The sequence below is a fragment of the Periplaneta americana genome, chromosome 7 (genome assembly GCF_040183065.1).
Source record: "Periplaneta americana isolate PAMFEO1 chromosome 7, P.americana_PAMFEO1_priV1, whole genome shotgun sequence".
In the NCBI taxonomy this organism is placed as follows: domain Eukaryota; kingdom Metazoa; phylum Arthropoda; class Insecta; order Blattodea; family Blattidae; genus Periplaneta; species Periplaneta americana.
In genome coordinates, this window is record NC_091123.1 from 105,573,173 (window position 1) to 105,595,386 (window position 22,214).

The 22,214-nt window shown below is 36.3% G+C and overlaps 1 protein-coding gene and 1 non-coding gene across 2 annotated transcripts; both read right to left on the reverse strand.

Moving 5' to 3' along the window:
• Positions 1 to 406: 406 nt before the first annotated feature.
• TRNAY-AUA (transfer RNA tyrosine (anticodon AUA)) lies at positions 407 to 478 on the reverse strand. Its single transcript has one exon. It is a non-coding gene; the product is annotated as a tRNA-Tyr (tRNA).
• A 4,145-nt stretch (positions 479 to 4,623) lies between these two features.
• LOC138703330 (uncharacterized) lies at positions 4,624 to 10,369 on the reverse strand. Its single transcript, XM_069831129.1, has 2 exons — positions 10,153 to 10,369; positions 4,624 to 9,679 (listed from the first exon to the last, which is right to left on the reverse strand). The coding sequence occupies exons 1-2, from the start codon at positions 10,327 to 10,329 to the stop codon at positions 8,756 to 8,758; spliced, it is 1,101 nt and encodes a 366-aa protein (XP_069687230.1). The 5' UTR covers positions 10,330 to 10,369; the 3' UTR covers positions 4,624 to 8,755.
• Positions 10,370 to 22,214: the final 11,845 nt, after the last annotated feature.

Here is a 22,214-nt window from a genome sequence, read left to right on the forward strand (position 1 = left end):
CTATTAAAAATTTTTATTGCCATATAACGCACTACTTTTTGATAGCATGATAGACTTGCCAATGGTGTATGAAAGTCATTTCTTTTACTATACCTGTTGGATTAGTTACAAAGTTTTTACGATTACATACGAGTAAGATCATTTATGAAAAAAATGTACTGACAAGCTTTGGGCATTATTTATAGTTTTGTTTAAAATGGACTACACAATTCCCTAGATTTGGCACACACTATTATTGTAATATGTGAACTCACTTTTAATATTTCGCTTATTTCATTATACCCTGAGGAGTTTTTTGACTTTAGACTTTTATATTATTTTAATGTACCGAAGTACATATGATATTTCCATGCAGATATTCTGCGTCATCATACGATGAAAGAGTAATGGAACGGAGAAAAATTCTCTCCGGCGCCGGGATTTGAACCCGGGTTTTCAGCTCTATGTGCTGATGCTTTATCCACTAAGCCACACCGGATAAAACTCCGACGCCGCACAGTGGGGCCAAACAGCGTTATTCTTGGCAAAAAAACAAAAAACGAATCTTACAAAAGTAGCAATATTTTATATTCTAACGATAGATAAATCCCTGAACTATACGTTTTTGATAGTGACAAGGTCACTGGGGTGCAGCTGACGTCACGGCGAATGTCAGAACCTGAGCCTAGCTGAGTCAGTGAGAGAGAAGCTTGTGCACGGGAAGTAGTTAAATGCGTCATATTGTCGTGTGCTGGTGGAACTACGAAGTGTGGCTTAACATGATGTCTTTACCATCAGGTAAGAAAATTTTAATGCAATTACATATAGGTTTTGTGGATTTTGTAGTGGTTTATGGGACGATAAAGAAATGAACCGAAAATGTGAAAAAGGGGTAAGTTTTTTTAAGGTTTTAGTATATATCAGGGCATATCATGTTCTGCATCTTGACATTTATGTTTATTTCACACATTATACTTGCCGTAAATGGAAACAAACCCTGCTCATATTTGCTCATTTTGGAACAGCAGCGGTTAAAAAATTGACAGCTTCTAAAAATTAGATAGCCAAGTACGCTTGACCTAAACACCCAAAGCATTCGTATACATTTTCTTCTTTGCAGGATCTGGTTGCAACGATGGTGTTTTTATAACTAGAAGAGAACTTTATGATACAGGACGTGTAAAATTACAGGAGCAAGTTACGGTTATGAAAGACTTCGTCCAGACGAAGACAAAATGGCTCTCTACAAGCAAATTTCATTTTTCGTGTCCGATTTTAAGAAGAGATGGCAGCAAGCTCGTAGGATAGAAGAAATATTTTTAGAGAAGAACAAGGACTGGTTAGACTCATCAGTGAGTGAAGTTATCCGTCCTTCACGCACGCATTAGGTTCTTTGAGTGTTTGCTCCATCTTGAATATAAACTTCCCCTTGAGAAATGGCAAGCTCGGGGCATCGAGTAGAAGAATGTTGTCTCGAACACAAAGAAACCCATTCAAGATAGATTTAAAAAAGATATGGGATTCTAGTAGACAAGCCAAAACCAGGCTTCGGCAATACAAATGATGGGAATACATCAAGGTGATTTTTTGAGAATCCGGCATTATCTGCGAGCATCACTGGTGTTGACATTGAAATCATCAGAACATTCAATATAATTTTGCAAGTGATCTCTTGTGGCCACGAAATAGATGTGGAAAAGTTTCGCAAGTATGCGTTCGAGACAGCCCAGCTCTTTGTACGGAAATACTCATGGTACGTCATGCCTCCAACAATTCATAAAATTCTAATCAATGGTCCAGAAATTATCCGTCACGCTATAGTTCCCATTGGTCAACTAAGTGAGGAAGCCCAAGAAGCTAGAAACAAGGAATTTAAAAAGTACAGATAAGGTTTCATCCGGAAGGTGTCCCGAACAAAAACATATGAAGATGTCCTCCACGTGCTGTTGATATCCTCGGATCCGATTATTTTTTCTCTCTGGAAGATGCCGAAGAAGAAAGCCAAGCAGTTTGACAAGGAGTGCTGGACATGCTGGATATTCGTTCTGCAGTACACGACAGCAGCGACGACACTGACAGTGCGAACGAGGCTGAAGAGTCCCGATGTTAGCTTTTTGTAATTACTTCCTAATTTTCTGCTTTGTGATTTGAAATCGCACTTTTCGTTGATAGAATAGCTTTACAAAAACCAAAAACTACTTTTCTTACTACGTAAATGACATTGAGACAATAAAATCTTTTTTGCCAAGAATAAGTGGGTTTGGCCCCACTGTGCGCCGGTTAGAATAGTCTCAATGCGTAAATCACTTTGTGATTTAAGACGGCGCTTATTCCGTCGGATCCCGGCCAACTAGTCACTCATATCGAGTGCACCTCAGCACATGTGTGGACTTCGGTCTTGCGTTCATAGACATCTATGACGTAGTGCAGAGGGCGGCCACTAGAGGGAGCCCAAGATTTGGAGCTTAATTTGAGACGATTCTAACCGGCGTCGGAGTTGTATCCGGTGTGGCTTAGTGGATAAAGCATCAGCACGTAGAGCTGAAAACCCAGGTTCAAATCCCGGCGCCGGAGAGAATTTTTCTCCGTTCCATTACTCTTTCATCGTTTAGACTTTTAATAATTGCAATTATTTGTTTGTTGGAAAATATGTTACTGTTAGTAACATTATCTTGGGGAATGTAGAAGTTATCAGTTATTGTAATAAAATATTTGTTAAATATATTTGCAATTTCATTTGTGTCTGATATTTTTGTATTGTTACATATAAGGATATAGTTTGTTACTTTACTTTTTGATCGTTCACTTTCCTTTTTAATTATTTTGATTTTATTCTCAGAGATTTGTATTATATTATACTGTAATTCTTTAGCTTTTTGGATCACTTTGTGTAATGATTTTTTAATAATTGTGCAGTGTTGTTTTAAGTTTGTGTCATTATTATTTCTGCTCTGTATTTATAATGATCTCTTGGTTTTTCATGAAATTTTAATACCTTGTGTAATCCATCTATTGTTGCATATTTATAGTGTACAAGGAAACTGGATTAAAAAAAATATTTATTGGAACTCGTTGAATTTACTATTCATATCACTTTGACTATATACTGATACCCAGTTAATATTTATTTTCTGAATCCCACTTTAGTTTTTTTTATTGATGTAGGTATTTACCATACAGTCTTTGATAATATTATTTCTTGGTACAATTTCTTTGATGCATATCAATAACAACCTCATAAAATTACTTACAAAAACACTCCCAAAAATAATATACACTTATTAAAAAAATATATAAATAAAAAATTATTGGATTAACAATATTTTCACCATTACAATTACACTAAATATAAACATTTATATAGAGATAAAAAAATTTTACAGGAGAAAAAGTTCGTCCAAAGGGCTGGACTCTGAAAGAGTACCCAAAACGCTCATTGCATTTCCACGTTGAATAGAAATACTTAAGCGTTGACGCAAATAAGTACTGCAACGGCGATCACCAGTAATGGAGATCAAAATTTGGCCGATTTGAGATACCAAAACTTTAGCGTCATGACTCCAAGGACCGAAGGTCTCCACAGCAAAGGGGACAAAGACATAATTGTCTAAAAGATGAGCATATTTATTGACTTTCTTCTTCACGGCTAATTCAGCAGCAGATGCTGCGTGTCTGGAGGTATTCGGCAAGTGAGATGGAGCTAGAGTGTCAATGCAAGTGGAGTCCCAAATTAAAGATTTTCCTCTAGACCATGGAATTAAGGTAAGACCATCGGGTCGTTTACCATCTGCGCGACTAATACCTGGTGGTTCCAAAAGAGACGGGATGCCACAAGAAGTCAGAGATCTTTTAATGATATCATTGAGTGATGTATGTCTGGGAATGCGACCCTTGCTCCTCACACAGCTGAGTGCATGATGACTGTAAATATCAGCAATTCCCCCGCAAATACATTGGTGTGGCTGGCAGAGTTTACAACCAAGGCGTAGTTGATTAGTATTAGAGATAAAAGGTACCTTCAAATGATATAAATACTAATGAAAATGCAGAGAAAGGTATTGAAATTGGCTTTAGAAACATAAAATTAAAAAAAAAAAAGTTAAGTATTTATACTTATTGTTCTATCATTTTCTTCTTCATCCAGTTCACCTTGTGTCTACGACCCATAATCAATTATAATTTGTCTTTGATTCGTCCATGCAAATAGGAGTTTTGAAGATCATAGTTTCCCAAGGCCCAAAATTCTGAAAAAATATTCTTTTTCTTAGTTCTTTGAGTTCAAATCCAAGTTTCCTGAGTGAGGTTTTTTTTGTGTGTGTGATTTTTCCTCAACCCATTCAGAGCAAAGCTGGATAACTTTTGGCGCCGACTCGAAAGCTGACATTATCTTCATCTCATTCAGACACTAGCTAACTGTAGCAGTTTATAGTGTTGTAATGTAACCAATAAAAAAGTTATATATATATATATATATACACACACACACGCAAACTGTTTGGGGTACTGCACCTGTCGTTGGTTAGTGGGTCCTTTTACCTAGTCAGGAGAATTGTCCAGCTCTAGTGATCGTATACCCTCATCACTGGGGGGGGGGGAGTGCTTATGCATGCCATGGAAGGACAGCATGCTGAAATATAGCTGATTTGATCCACAGAGCTTCAGTTGTTAAAAACAGGTTGCACCATGGGAAGGTGAGGATGGGAACTGAGTAGGAGAGATTATGAAATGCACTTCTTTACTCCTTGCAACACATGTAAATTTTTATTGATCATTATGTTTAAATATTAAATTGTGATGTGTGTTAACATGAAACTGTAATCTAATCTTGATCAATTATACGAGAGTTGGGGCATAAGTCAATCGATGGGGTATCACAAGATGTCATGTGATATCCATAGTGTGTATTTGCATCACTAGGGATCGCAGTGTGATATGGTTATCACACAGAGAGCGATGCAACTAGTAACAGTTGTGAGTCAACCATTGTACAGAATGAATGTTACCCAATGGGTTTTTAAAGTATGTGTACCTTAATGCTGTTCCAACTACCATGTAAACACGAGTACCATGATGCAGTGTTGTTTATGGAGGTTTGATCACTAGCCTACCCCTTGTACATACTGTCCTTTCAAGTAGCACATACCCATACCCTGCCCTTTCAAGTAGCATGATGCTTTGTCGTTCATAGAAGTTTGATCCCTACTCTATTAGAGTCTATTGCAACTCAGAAGGCTGCTAGCGTTTACATCGAGACAGAGAGAGGAAAGCAGCATTCAACATTGCCACATTGTACTTCACGCGCATATGTAATACAAATAGCGCAGGAGAGAATTTAAATTATCAAATGACAATAATGATCTTAGCCAATGAGTACTGTAAGCATAACACCAAACAAACCCTCTTTCCTTCTCTAACAGTATTCTTTACATGGTTCTCAATCCTACACCACATGCTTCTGCAGTCGTTTCTTGCACGTTGGCAACATTGCAGCCAGCATCAAGATTGCTGGTAGTGTTCTGCTCGTCAACGCTTTTAAAATAATTGTATACCTAAAAAACTGTTTTCTAAGTCTGCCTGTGCAATACTCGTTTTTTACAGTCTCTTCTACCATTTATTTATCTTACACATACACAGAAAATGTCAGTTTTACTTATTCAATGTACTGAAACAGTCGCATGTGAACAAACGAACTCTGGAAGTACTTATTATAGACTGATTCCTATTGGTTCTACTGTACAAGCTTGTGATGTCACATTTCAGAAATGCTACGGTGCATATAGCAGCTGACCGCCTTCCGAAATGCCGTCATTGTCCTTTCATTAGCATATTTCAAAATTTCGAACAACCCCACACTATCACAAAAAAAAAATAGTTGCCATGACTTATAACACTCGAATTATTTCTTATACTATGTACAAATATAAAAGTCACCCTTTTAATGAAAGTAATGTTGATATCATGAACTCATTGTTGCCAATTATTCCATGAATCACGCCTAAAGACATCTAGTTTTCATAAACAACGGATCCATGGAAAATTGTTTTTCAGCTGATAAAAGCAAAAATTTTGTTTCAAGTATTCCAGGTCAAAATTTCTTAAGTTTAAACTCACGAAATTCTTGAGAAAAGGACAAATTGGCACCCATCTGTGACGTATGAGAGATATGCAAGAATCTTACAAAGCATTCATTATCTGGACCAATTTAACAGTTGACAAACAGCTACCAGTAGTACCATTGAGGGGACGATGACCATTTCGACAATACTAATCTAAACCACCAGAAAAATATAGTATGAATATATTTTAATTGCAATTTCAAAAACTTTCTACCCATTGAAGGGAATGCCATATTTAGGGGGAAAAAAGCAACAAATGTAGGTACCTTAGTTGTTCACCTCTCAAAGCCATACGATTATGCCAACAGAAATATCACGTGCGATAATTTTTTTTAAATATTTGCAATTGGGTGAACAATTACTAGGCTGGTACAGTTAGGAAAAATGCATTTTTTCCTGCTGAATTCCAGCCAAACAGAACAAGCAAACAAGTCGTCCGTCTTTGGCTTCACTAAATTCTTCTCCTTAGTTCTATATGTACCAGCACCAAAAAAGTCTGTAATACCTTAACACTTCTCAGCAGTATGTATCACACAAATTACGTTGTGGTAGAAGCAGCAAACAATCCAAGTATTACATTTATATAAAAAAATATAGACAATAAGAAACACGCAGAGAAAACTACTACTCTTATATGGGTATGACAATAAAAGACAAATCGAAAACTTACATCAACACCTAAACAAAACAGGCCTAGATTCTAAATGAAAGTACACAATAAAAAATAGAACATAACCAATCTATTAATTTTTAGATATCACAAGAACAAAAGGAAATAAGCACGAATTTAAGTTTTACAAGAAACTCATTGCAACCACAACACACATACATATTTCTTCAAACCATCCCATCAACATAAACATGCAGCCTTCCGTACAATGAATGATACACAAATTAACATACCAACAAACGATGACGATTACATTGAAGAACTGAATACAATAAAATATATTGCACAAGACAGTGGTTACAACTTTAATAGTAGTAGTACATTGACTGCAAGCGATCCTTGATTATCCACACTTGATATACACGGCAGTTGGTTGCCAGCCTTTCTTTACAGCTCGAATTGTCTTTTACTTGTAGTTGTCACATTCTTGGTTATCTTCCATAATACACACGTTAATAAAAAGGCAAAACATAACACACAAGAATACATAATGTATCACAATATCAACACACAAAATTGCAGCTCAATTGAGAACACTAAAATTGGCCTACATAATAGCATAAACAAATAACACAATATAGAAATATCTGAACAATCATATCAATCATCGTAAAATGGGATTCCTAATCATGACTCATAATAGACGAATGCAAGCACCTATTAATTTCCCAGGTTTCAATGAAGGAAGAGGAAAGCTAACGTAACTTAATATGTTTATGTTGATGGAATGCTTTGAAGAATTATGAATGTGTGTTGTGGTTGTAATGAGTTTCTTGTAAAACTTAAGAGCATAAAAGAACAGTTTTAATAAATTTATTGAAAATATTATTACAGAACCGACAGCGCTTCTTCTTCTTCTTCTTCTTCTTCTTCTTCTTCTTCTTCTTCTTCGGCATTACAGCCCTTGTAGCCTACCCTTGGCCTCCCTTAAGATTTTGCTTTGGGCTTCTCAACAAGTTTTTTTTTTCCAGATGTGAAAATGTCAGTCCCACGATCCAACCCCCAACCTGGAGGACCAGGAACTTAATTTTGGAGATCCAATTCCTAGGATATTGCCTTCACCACAGCTTAAGAGTACACCCTACCCTTTTGCAGTAGGCCTACTTTACTGAGACCTATGAGTGCCACCGTTGACCTATTATAGGTTCCTCTCCTGCCACCAAAGGTGAGAATTCTGCAGCCAAATCCCACCATCCTGTCACACCTAATCCCAGGTTACCCCCAGGTAGCTCTGACAGAACCTCCATCTCTCGTTAGTTCGCTGACCCAGTCCGCCAAAGGGATTGGTTACCACAATCTTGAACTGGGTTGCTCAGCTTAATAGAGTCCACCACGAAAAGGTGAGAGCGGGGTTGAACAGGAGAGGCTAAGTGATCTCTCTTGATGAGATCATATCTTATGCATTACTGTCCCTTAGACTCCACTAAACTAAACTAAAACTAAACATATAAATTTCTGAAGAATATTTCCAATGCACAGGAAAATACTAGCCAACCTATTATTCATAATAACAAAACACAAACACCTATCATTCATAATAACAAAACACTAACAGATAGTAGAGATATAGCAAATGCATTTTATGAACACTACTCAAACTCTCACAGATTACATCCCAATAGCAAAAAAAAACTGACAAATTTATCAAAAGAGAATTACATAAAAATAATAAAAACAATATTACTAGTACTGTCACAAAACCTGAAATATTTCATCAAAATGTTACTTCCAAAGAATGAACTATAGCTATACAAAATTTAAAAACCAAGAAATCTCCTTGTCCCGACAACATTCATTCAGAATGTTTTAATCATCTGGGGGAAAAAGTCAAGTCTGTACTTTTATCCATTTTCAATTTATCATGGGACAACTTAATTCCTGCAGCTTGGAAAGAGAATTCAATATCCTGGCCTGGCATTAGAAAACGACAAAATATTTGGGTTGAGCATATGACCTCCAGAGCATATACAAATTTATCCATACAACAAAACTATTCACTCATAAATATATCTGCAATTGCATCGCGTTTTGCAGTCCCTTCATTGGATGGTCTGTCATTTCCTTCCTCTAGCACAATGTCTACAGTGTCAGGATCTATGGACTCTCCTGGTAGCTCATCACCTAACTCAATGCAAAAATTGTGTAGAATACAGGCCACATAGATAACTTTTCCCATGGCATCCACCTTTGACATATCCAAACATTTCAGCCTTCTGAATCTATTCTTCAGCAGACCTATTGCTTGCTCTACAATTACGCGAATACAAGAGAGCCTATAATTAAATCTTTTTTGCTTTTGTGTCAAATGACCATTATCCTTGTATGGACTCAGGATGAATGTCTCCACTTTGTAGGCACAATCACCCAGTAAATGATAGTCATTGGCACGGAATTGTTCGTCACTTTTTAATTTTTCATATAGCGGTGACCTCTTCCACATCCGGGCATCATTCGTCGAACCAGGCCAGCCACAAAAAATGTCTGTAAATTTCATATCTGCATCACAGACCACTTGCAATAGAATGGAATAGAATCCTTTTCTATTGTAGTAACTAGCTTTGTTGCATTTGGGTGCTGGTATTGGAATGTGAGTCCCATCTATGCACCCAATTACACCTGGAAATGGTTTATTGGGCCTCAATGTTTCAAATTTGTTAACTGCTCTTGTTGCATTATTTCCTTCTGGAAATGAAATATATCTAGAGCCCAGGTATTGCACAGCAGATATAAATTGCATGAATTTGTTGTGGGCATTACCCTTTGCCAATCCAAACCTGTCTGCTACGTCACGAAAAGATACGTTTGTTGCCAACACCCAAAGTGACATCAGCATAGTCTTTTCTACTGAGACTGGTTCCCTTCCGGCTGCTGCATCTTTCTTCGAAAGCGCAGGATAGATCAAGTTCAGCAAGTTCTATAAAGAAAGAGTAGAACAATCTAATGAAGTGTTATACCTTAGATAAAATGAAACTGTATGTACTAGCCCATAATTATGCTATAGTCTAGGGTTGCCACGTCGAGGATTTTTTAGGACCATATCGGAATCAAGGTATGTCCCAGTGTCCCGAAAATAATTCTCGGAACGCATAAATATCCCGATTTTCAGCGAACAAGAAATAAAAGGAAAATATTTGCATTTTCATTCTTTTCGCACGATTTGTTCTCTCAGTTTATGGGTACAGCAGCTCAAAATGCATACATTATATTTTTCAAGTTCATGATTCAACCAGGTTCATACTGAATGAAACATGCGGGCTAAATAAATACATAAAAAGAGATACCCCTTGCATAAAAAACAAATAATTCAATAATGCAGCAATAACTTAATAATAATAATAATAATAATAATAATAATAATAATAATAATAATAATAATAATAATAATACCTCTGCTGATGATCTGTTCAATCTGAAATGGCTTTGAAAATCTGATCCACCATAAGATGAAATTGTGTTTTCGACGTAACTACCCACTTTTGATCTTTTGCAACGTTTATTGTTGCTAAAATCTTGCAGTAATAATAATTCCATATCATTATTATTGAAATCAAAACGATCCAACATGTTCCGTTCTGTTAAAGTTAAATTTATTACTGTAGTAACAGCAGCCAATGCTACATCCTCCACCATTTTGCAGTCAGCTGGCCAGCCGCCGATGGCGTTTTTTTTCGACTCTCATTTTGCTGCAGCGCTGCATTGAAGCGCTTTACTGCAGCGCTTTAAAAAAAACGCAAGGAAACTATTAGCATTGCAAAGAGATGTCCATTTTTTGACAGAATACGTTATTATTTTCAATTATCAAATTATATTTATGCACTAGAGACGAAGGGATAAGCTTTATAAACAATTTAAAAAAATAACTTAAGCATTACGTAGAGAGAAAATTGGTGAAAAAAATGTATATATTCTTTCAAAACATGTAAAAATATATAATATATGCCAAAATATTTATTATGCACCAAAATATGTAAAAACATTTAAAACTTCGGAATAATGATCCCTTTCGTTAATCTTCGATGCTACTTACCCATTAGAGTTCTACGAAATGTTTATTTGGTCATTATTCAGTCTATCATTCAATACGGTATAATTGTTTGGGGTGGAAGTACAAAAATTAATCTTAGTCCGTTAAATTTACTACAAAAGGAATAATTAAAATTTGTTTGAAGAAACGTTTCGATTATCCAACTAAATTAATTTATTCTGAATTTAATGTAAGCTATTTAATATTGAAGAAAATTTATAAGTATACGCTGTTAAAATTTTATCATAAAAAATCGTAATAAGTTTGTATTACAAACACATAGGGGGAAGTCTTGCAGCGCAGGTCAGCATACAGTACCGGTCAGTGTGTGTTTTTAAATACCGACAACAATTAGCAGGAAGCGAAATGTAGTGTACGTTACTTCTAACAGTCAATAATCACTGGTAAATAATTCAAACTTAAATCTACATTCATTCGTTAACAAAGCCCGTTGAAAGACTTTTCTGTTTGGTGTGGCGCGAATCGACTAAATCTAAATTGACTGTCACCAAGGCAATTCGGTAAGTATCGTTATAAATCTTGTTTCATTCGATTCAGTCATGATTTATGAATTACTTTTGTGCATGATCCATGTTACATAACATAATGGTGCTATAGAAAAAAATATTGTATGTTTCGCTGCGTGTCAGCCAGTACCAGTCACCTCTTGATCTTGCAGTACCGGTCATATTCTTTCATGTAAGTTATGTTCGTTTAATATTTTTATAGGACGTTCATGATGCCTCGAGTGATAAGTAGACCTTCCAAATGAAAATGGCATCCAGATTCTATGAAACAAGCTGTAGAGAATGTGTTAACAGGCCAACTTTCTATCCGCAAAGCTGCTGAAATGTACAAGATCCCCAAAAGTACGTTGATTGATCGTGTTTCTACCGTAAAAAGAGGTAAGTAAATTACATTCACTCCTGCACTTGGCCGTTTTAAACCCACGTTCAATGCCGAATTGGAAGGAGTTATATTGGATCATGTGATAGTTCTATCTGATAGATTACTACCACTCACAAGGAAAGAGTTTTTGAATCTAGCTTTTCAACTTGCTGAGGCCTTAAAAATTCCTCATCAATTCAATCGTGACAAAAAGACTGCTGGTAAGCAATTTTATTATGATTTCATGAAACGGCACCCGGATTTGTCTCTCTGAACTCCTGAATCGACAAGCCTTACTAGATCAATTGGGTTTAACAAGCCACAAGTCAATCGATTCTTTGAGAGTCTTACAAATCTAATGGAAAAATATGAATTCACACCCTATAAAATTTATAACTGTGACGAAACTAGTGTCACTACTGTACAAAAACATTCTAAAGTTATTTCGCTGAAACAGAACCGTCAAGTGGGTAAACTGACTTCGGCTGAAAGGGGAAGAAGTGTTACTGTACTATTCTGTATGAATGCTGGGGGTCAGTACATTCCACCATTGTTCATATTTCCTCGACAACGCATGAATGAAAGACTCCTCATTGGTGCTTCCAAAGAGAGCATAGGTGAAGCTCAGTCAAACGGATGGATGACATCCCAGTTGTTCTTGAAATGGATGCAGCATTTTGCTCACTATGCCAATCCTGTTCAAAACCCCGTTTTGTTAATTTTAGACGGCCATATTAGCCATAAGGACTTGGAGGTGATCACCTATGCTCGAAACCGGAATATTCATATGGTAAGCACTCCGCCTCATACGACTCACAAGCTTCAGCCTCTTGATCGTGTTTTCATGAAGCCATTTAAAGATGCATATTATGAAGCTTGTGGGCTCTGGATGAGGAAGAATCCCGCTGCAAGGATAACAGAGTATGAGATAGCAAGTCTTGTAGGTGATGCTTTTGCAAGAGTTTCACGGGGTGAAATTGCAGTAAAAGGATTTCAGTGTACAGAAATTCATCCCCTGAATCCCGTATTCACAGAGCTCGATTACCTACCATCAATGATGACAGACATAGCATTGGATTCGAACGTGGATCAAACTGAGAGCCCAACAGTTAGGCCTATGCTTCCAATCCCTGACATGTCTTCTGCACCTAAGGCAAGTTCACATTATGAGACTAGTCTTAATAGGCCTACTCCTACTGATAGGTCTAATGATACCACTGTTGTAAAGGAAACAATTCAGCAGCTCAGCCCAATTCCGGATGCCAGTAAAAAGCGAGAAGTTAGTCGACGCCGAAAATCTGAAAGAAGTGAGGTTTTCACATCCAGTCCTTACAAGACATATCTAGAAGGAAAAAATAATGAAAAGCTGAAGAGAGAAGTCAAGAGCCTAGTGCGTAGGAAACGCCCCCTATCAGGAAAATTCTTCCCAAAAAGCTCAAAAAAGACAACAAAGAAAAATGACAAAAAGGAGGAAACTACATGCATTTTTTGCGGGGAATCTCATGACGAAGATTGGATCCAATGTTCTTCATGCCAAATGTGGGCTCACGAAGCCTGTGCCAGCATTCCTGAGACATCTGACACGTATGAACGTGATTTTTGTCAAAAGTAATATGTGACCGGTACTGCCTGCCAATTTTCTGATTGTATCGATTTTATGGACATTTAATTTGTTTATGTTTTGTATTAATATTAATTTCTGATTTTTTTTTTTTTTTGGAATTACCATTGAGTTCAATAATGTATGTACTTACATTATATCGAAAGAGTGTGTCAAAAGGTTGAATGTTTTCTTATTTATAACCCAAAAAACTTAAGGGTTCGGTACTGCAAGACTTCCCCCTAATTATGACACAAGACGAAATATTAATTCAACATTAATAGAACCTAAATGTCTCACATCTGCTGGTCTAAAGCATAGCATTCATTTTGGCCCTCGGCTGTACAATGCTTTAACTAAATTACAGCCAGAACTTCTAACATGTAGGCCTAACCCACTAACACATAACAAGAAAATTAGAAACGTGTTAATATCTTCAATTTGATTAAATAAATTTATAGCCTATGTGTATGAATTAATCAACCTATATTATATTTATATTCTATAATTTTGAAATATATATATATATATATTGTCCTACTTTTCACGTACGATATTATTCTTCTCTAGTGTTAATAATATATTATTCCATTGCCGCTGTAATTTAAATTGTATTTCCTATTTTATTTTACTTATTTATTTTTATTGTTATTTTTCATTTTCTATATTTCTCTTATATTAATATTGTATTATATAATTTCTGTAACTGTAATTTTAATTTTACTTCCTATTTTATTTTATATTTTCTTATAGGCCTATTAATATTATATCTGAACTGCGACCGAACACGAGCGCTGCTCATTCGGTCTCAAATTTTGTTAATACTACTGTATCTCCTTTTTTATATTGATTGTATTATTTTATTTCTATTTCTCTTGTTTGTTTGTAATTATATTCTTTATTCTGTATATTTAAATTTAATATGATTCGCGGACTTTTAGCTTTCCTTATAGCTACATATGTAGGAACGGAATATGTAATTACATACAATCCGGGCTCTAGACATAACATTATAAAAAGTGTTTTGAGTAATTTAACCATCTTTTCCCACATTTATGTAAAGATCGAGTAATGTTTTTTTTTTTAGTACTTTCGTATGAGCGAAGACAAATGAGGTGTATAGTTCCAAAAGTCGACATCTGCCATTTTTATGAAAAATGAGTTACGATCATTTCTTATATCTTTGGGTTGAAATACATTGAAAAAACACTATTTCATCCTCAAAAACTCGATATTTCTAACATAAATCAAGCTTTAAAATATGGAGTTTTTTCCAAAACCCGACTTATTTTGTTAAGGTATTGTTCCAAAACTCGACATATGCAGTTTATTCCAAAGTCCGACATTTACACTGCCATTGTGTGAACTATGAAGGCCAGTAACGTTCCAGAAGTCGACATCTTTGCTCAAGATAAAGAAAGTGTGTGATTTCTTTTAGAATATCATAATTCTTCAGTGCGCGGAACTTACTGGGAAAATTGACAATGGAACTTTAGCTGAATAAGAATGTGCTTCATTATATTGGTACTTCAGAGCTGTGCAGATATTTACAACGTGTTGACGTGTTGTGTGAGCTTCTTATAGAATAAAATTTTCATAGAATCTCACATACAGATTTCGCCTTCAGAGCCTGGGCGTGGAAGAAGGAGAGTCGGTGATACAAAGAACTAGACAAAACATAGAAAAGGGATAGGAAGTTAAGTTTTATGCTAACTGTAATGTTTGTCTTTACAGTGATTGTGCGATGCTTGCCTGTATTTGATAATTTTTTGTATTGATTATTGGTCGCTACTCTCTCAGAACTCAAAACTTTTCCCATAAACCAATGAAGTTTCCTAACTCAGCGTGATATCAACCATTTTTTACAAATTCATACTGAATACACAACAGCTGATCATCCTAAAGCATATTTTGTTAACAGAACAGTGAGACATCAGGGGATGGGAGCAGGTCGTGTTCTGCCAGTTTACCGACTAACTTTCTTAAAAAAACTTGCAAGAGTCAAAGAATTGGGTGGGACTTGTATTTAAGTGGCATTTAAAAATTGGACTTCCGCCAGTAAAAAAAAGAAGAGAAGAGGATACATGTAGCAAGAAATGTGAAATAAAGTGATATGCTATGAAAGACTTCATCGAAAAATTAGGTACAATGAGTCACTCCATTTCCTCCATACCAACGAATAGAATTTTTTTATGGAATTGAGAAGGAGGCAAAGAAGATGAACATTATGAAATCCGAAGATTACTGCAATATCGTCAACAATGACACCATAAACAAGTTAAGTACAGACTGTCCAGTTTATGAGTGGAAAACGAATATACAAACTGTTTTGAAGCCACCAAATGGCTAGCATTTCAAACTAAAATTCTGTAAAAGAATTAAGATAAGGGAATAAAAAATTGAGTTGCGATAAGGGGTGAACAAAACTATAGAAGAATTGTAAATTTGTACAAAGAATTTTCAAAAAGGGGAAAACGTGCTCTGGATGTAAAAATCACACTTGCACAAAAACACATGCATAATCTATAAGGAAGAACTAAGTAATGTTAACAAATTGCTTAAAGAAATGTTTAAGATAACTGGAGAGACATGGAAACTTTGGAATATTGCAAGAATATTACAGACCGTATTTATAACGAGGATGAGGATGAAGAAGATTGACTATCTGTGAACCACACGGAGAAGAGAATTTCAGGATTTAAAATGTACACTTAATGAAGGTTAAATATAATATTCTGATGATATATATAAATGAATGACAATTGTTTATTACATTCTTACTATTTAATACGAGAAAAATTCGTACCGGCACCGGGAATCGAACCCAGGACCTCTCAGCTCTGCGCGCTGAGCGCTCTTTCCAACTGAGCTATGCCGGGACACGATCCACGGCGCCGGCCGAACCTCTCTTGTTCGATTCCCGGTGCCGGTACGAATTTTTCTCGTATTAAATGGTAATAATAGACATTGGCTACTTCATAGTAGACGTGTAATATTCAATGAGGTGGGCGAGACCTCATACATAATGAATATTGATTTATTACATTCCATGGATTCAATAAAATTAATAGCTTTTTAGTATAAAATGTGGATTATTATGGGAAATAATGTTATTAGAATTTCCAAAATCCGACATAAATTTTATTGTTAGTTCCAAAATCCGACATATATTTTATTGTTAGTTCCAAAATCCGACATATGCAATAGTTAGTTCCAAAACACGACATGTTCATATTTAATAACCTAATAACTCTTACAAAAATACATACTTTTAGTTCAAACATGTAATTTTCTCCTCAGCTTTACTATTACAGACTATTATAAAAATTTCCTGCACATCTCAACACTGGAAATACTACAGATAGTTTTTTGGCTTTTTCTCTAAACCACTTAGAAAGGAAATGTCGGGTTTTGGAACTATACACCTCAAATGTTTAAAACTTCATCTGTTATTAGCACCTGAAATAATGAAGGGAAACATCACATTTCGAAGGCCAATCAGCACAGAAGCGCGATTAACACTGTTAAAATTAACTTTTCATCACCCATTTTAAGAATAATCTGTCTGGACAATGCACCAGCACATGTTGAGTGGGAAAGAACTGAGAACAGCCAACACACTTTTCTCCGAAGACCAGCGAAGACATACGAATGCTGACTATCGTCATCACCCGTCTCGGAAATTCCGCTAGGGTCGTGTCACGAGAACCCTGTCCGTCAGGACCGGCAGCCGGTTGCTTCCGTTCGGACAAGTGAGCGTTTGCCGTTTAAAATATAAGCATACGTCTCTCGCAGAATATTTCCGGTTCGTTCCGTTCCGGTCGGTTCGTGCCAGTGAGCGTCAACCTTAAGAGGAGCACCTTTTCCGTTACTTCTAGACTTCTTGCTGTCCATGGTAGCACTCCTTTCTCTCTCTGAGCTTATAGTTCGTTTTGTGCCGCTAACTGCAAGAGTGATGTGTAAGTGAAACACACGGACAGTATAAATTGCATTACAAATACACTCACAACGAAATTAAATTTGAAATTAAATTCAAACTAATTCTACCTTCATCAAAACAAAATATATACAAAAACAATAGCCACGACAGAACACCAATACTTGCTGTAACACAGTACTGGTAACGAAGATTCAACACGCAACTGGCTACAGTCGGCAACGTCGGCCTGTTGTCATGGTCTCTGATTGGCTAGTTTGAGCGGTTGACATGGTGACGCTTTGAAGCCGCTGAATTGTCAATACCTTTCTAGTTTTGTGTAGACTGTAAATATCTGCAAATCAAAGCTTGGGAGACACTTTTTAAATTAATGTCTATTCTGTCATTTGGTACTTTAAGTTTGTTCAAAAGAATCAAAACATGATCAGGAAGAACAAGGTCATTTTCGGTACCGGTATCTGTGGTATTATTCCCACCAGTTGAAAAGGTCTCTCCGCAATATATATTATCTCTAGTGACATTGGCTGCTTTGGAAGCTATCGTAAGTCCTGAATTCAATATTCTTTTGATAGCTTATGCTGCTGTACGTACATTTGTTATATCATTACTACCATCTCCCATTCTAACTGCGCTAAGAGAGACTCTACTGGATCTTCAGAAAATCTTCTTGTGAGAACGTAGAAAAATCCATTTTTCAAAAGATGTATGATACAATTAACTGTAGAGTTCACGTGAACAGAAGTGCCTCTGTCGTCTCTTTGGTTAGCCCTTTTAATTTAGCCCGTTTCGATTCAGCCTGATTCCTTATACAGGGACATAATTTTATTTTTACTTCAATTTTTATTGTACCTGCGTTTCTGAATGTACTTGACTCCCACCCCTTTCACTAATGTCCTTGCTAACGTCAGTCACACAAACTTACGGCCGCTGTTGCTAGCAGTGAAATAAACAGTAGCCTACAGAAAGAGCTTATATTATTGAAGTTTATTTTCACACAGATATCGTGTGTAGCATAACTAAATTTGTCTGTGTGGACTGAGCACAAGTGAAGATTAGAGTTACCGAAAGTACGGTGCCCTACAATGTGGTGCGGTACTTAACAACATTATTTAAACAAGAGTTTTGTTTTACTGTTTGTAGGTATGAAAGACGATGATGTAAACTGGAATTACAATATAACCGAATGTGAACAACAGTTTTTTTTTTTTTTCACAATTTCCTGATTATATCATTACGGAATATTTTCGTAGAAATGTCATTAATCTGGTAGATAAATTTAGAGCAATAGAGTGTACAGAAAGGAAGAAAAGTGTAATATGGCCAACAAAAGTGACAGAAGATTCTGTAGAAGATGCTAGAGAAAGGATGCAGCGAGGTCCTAATAAATCGGTCAAGAAGTTAGCCGTAGAAATTGGGGATTATTACGGAAGTGCTCACAAAATTCTCAAGAATAAATTAGGTTAGAAATATGCTGAATAAAGTAGACATTACATAATGAATATAACCGCCTGAAGAGTTGAGTTTGTGAAAAAAAAAAATTGTTACTATTCTACTGTTCTTTGATAAAATACTGTAAAGGTAATGATCAAATTGAAAATCGTAATATTGTATTTCCCTGTAACATAAATGGATACACTACTTTTCTCTCCTCCTATAGCTAGTAAAATGATTTGTTTACTTATTGCATTAGCAACTCCAAACTCCTGTAATGGTAGGGGGATAACAGTGTTTCCGGGTATAGCCAGGTTAATGTTGAAAATGTTGGTAAAAATAAAGTGATGTCCCTCTATATCCAACGAAGCATTCCTATAGCCACTGCAGTCTTTCATCAGCTACAGAATAAAACTGCATGCAATTCGGGTTGCATTGCTTCATATGTGTTCAGTCACGTCATGTACAGTGAAAAATGTATATTTATATACACTTCATGAAATGTACAGATGAGCCAGCTTCTGAGAAGTCTACATTGGTATTGATACGGGCATTGTTATTCATGAAGTCAACTGTGGCCGTTACTGCAGGAGAGAAAACTTGTACAGCCGTTAATACATTCATTTTTTCGAAGTTAGTAGGTTCAATACTTACAAGGAGAGGATATGCTCTATATATCACAGAATGGAATAAGATTGTGTAAGATGAAAGTACAAGACGTATTGTTTAAAGTCATACCTGATATGGGTGGCCAATGACCCCTCGTTTTGGAAATATTGGCTATTATTTGTAACATACTTCCGTTAGGTGCTCAATAGGGAAGCATTAGCCTGTGTAACAGCGTAGCCCATCTGGTTGGATGCTGAGTTGTTATCCTGGCAACCTGAGTTCGAATCTTAACTGGTTCTATATTTTTTTCTTTTAATAATGATTAATACTGTGATCACAGCAGGGGCGGTTTTTCGGGTGAAGCTCGTGAAGCGGCGCTTCACTCGTTTACTAAGTGCAACTTCACCTATTTACAAATACTTTAATATTTTATTTAATTTCACTTAATTTTTGTCTTTTACGTTCTGCGTTGTGATATGTTCTACACTTAGGTATTCTGCATTATGGAACACTAGTCCTATTGTAGAGTAACTTGTCACTACCTGTTGGCGTAGGGAGAGTGGGGAAGGGTGAAGATTGCAGCTGTTTCCCTCTTTCCGAGGTAGAGCTTCTCAATTTGCGGATTTGTTTACGGGTAACCATGGCAACGAACCTTTACAAGATTTCTATAGAGCCTGTCTTCGAAGGTACGTGAATCGCTGACAAAACATTTCCTTTGTAGCTGCAAACACCCTTATCGCTTCCTGGCTTCGCTCTTTTGAAAGGAAAATAACGGCATGCGAATACAATGAGTGTCCACACTTCTTTGCACTTCTTCATTTCAGTTTGTGAGACGTGTGCATAGAGTGACTATGTTATGTCTTGTTGCTAAAACGATATATTATAAGATTAAGTTTAAGCAGTTATTTATTTTTAGTGATAGTTTCATAATTATTTTTAAAAGCGGTGACACAAATATTTTTATTAACAACGAGGAATGTATCCTATAAACGATATAGTGTGTAGCGTGTTACAGACACCATTTTCGCGATGGACTGAGTTATGAAAGAGATGTATTGTTAGCGGGGAAACTACCGGCGTGGCTCAGTCGATTAAGGCGCTTGCCTGCCGGTCTGAAGTTGCGCTCGGGCGCGGGTTCGATCCCCGCTTGGGCTGATAACCTGGTTAGGTTTTTTCGAGGTTTTCCCCAACTGTAAGGTGAAAGTCAGGTAATCTGTGGCGAATCCTCGGCCTCATCTCGCCAAATACTAATCTCGCTATCATCAATCTCATCGACGCTAAATAACCTCGTAGTTGATACAGCGTCGTTAAATAACCGACTAAAATAAAAAAATTGTTAGCGGGGAAACCAACACTTGTTATTAATATATCGGCAAAGAAGTTGAAAAGGAACGGTGCAAGATCTTACACCAAACATTTTAAAAGTGCGTGGTACAGTGAAGATCAGTGGCTGTGCGGTAGTTCTTATTTGGTTATTTTGTTGGTCCTGTTTGTTAGTTGGAATAAACAAGTCGGCATGGAACTCGGATGGATTTTGTGAAAACAGATTAAGTTTTTGTCAGTTTTTTTGAAAAGGCTAAAGAAAGGACTGAATTTTCAGGGCGGAAATATGTTAAGCTGCCAGAAGGTGAACTTTTTCAGAAGTACAAAGAATTATTTTTTAAATAAGTTACTTGTCATATTTATGCAAGTTAACACTAAATGTCAAGATATTGAACAGCTTCAGTTTTGCTCTTTTGCTAATACTTTAAAATTTCTTCAGTATTCTAATATTTTTCCTTCTAATGCTCTTGGCGCTCTACAAAAGACTTTCCCAAATTTGTTCAATGTAAGTCGTTTGAAAACAGAACTAGAGCTTCTCTATGCAGATCATGAGTACCAGAACATTTCCCCTGATACAAGCACTAAAACTTGTAAGAGAAAACAAAGACGTATTGAAGAAACCTATAGGCTCTTTTCCCTTATTGCGACATTACCGTCAACAAGCGTTGCAGTGGAGCGAAGTTTTACTGCACTCAACCGCATAAAGACAAATCTTCGCAATTCAATGGCACAAGGGAGATTAACATCATTGGCGTGCATCTCCATTCACAAGGACTTGCTACATGATGTGACTGAGAAGCAGCCATTTCATGACGAAATCATTGACAATTCTCCTTCCATAGAGACAGACGAATCAACTTAATCTACAAAAAAAATAGGTAAGTCGTACATCATGTCCCTTAATAAAAGAGCTTCACCAACTTTTGAGGTTGCGAGCCGCCACTGGATCACAGTTATCTATTTACATACCTATATCATATTTCTCAGTGTATTGAATGCTTCATCATGTTTTAAACAAATTACTAATTAACTAACATTGTATTGTAAAGGATAAACAATGAAATATTGCTCACGTAGGAAGGTAAGATGTGTCACTGGCGTCCAGAATAATTTTTGTGCGTTTATTTATTTACTCTTGTACCAATATATATTTTTTTAATTTAAAGTATTTTTATACAAGCATTTGCGCAGTACCGGTACTTCGAAGTATAACATGGTATAATGGTATAAATTGCGATAAGACACTTTGCAAGGATTACTAAACCTACCATTTAGCTGTCATCAAAAGCTTTCACTGCTTAACTTTTTGATATGGTACTTCTTTAATTAACGAAGGTGCAAGTTTTATACACAGCTTCTGTGACTGATACACTGTTTTTAGGATTTCGAACTTTGCATCAGCAGAGCCGTGAACAATTAGGCCGGTTACACACTATACCGAGAAATGTGTAATGTGAAATGTGCGCCAAGAAATGCGTGAAATCGAAAACATTGTTTTAAATGGAACGTCACACACTACAACTAGTTTCTCGCTCACCTCGAGCGAGGTAAACACATTTCTCGCTCTGATCGCTAGCCCAGCGAATTTTTCAAGACACATTCGACCTGTTTCTGTAGTCGACTCAGACAAATTCCAC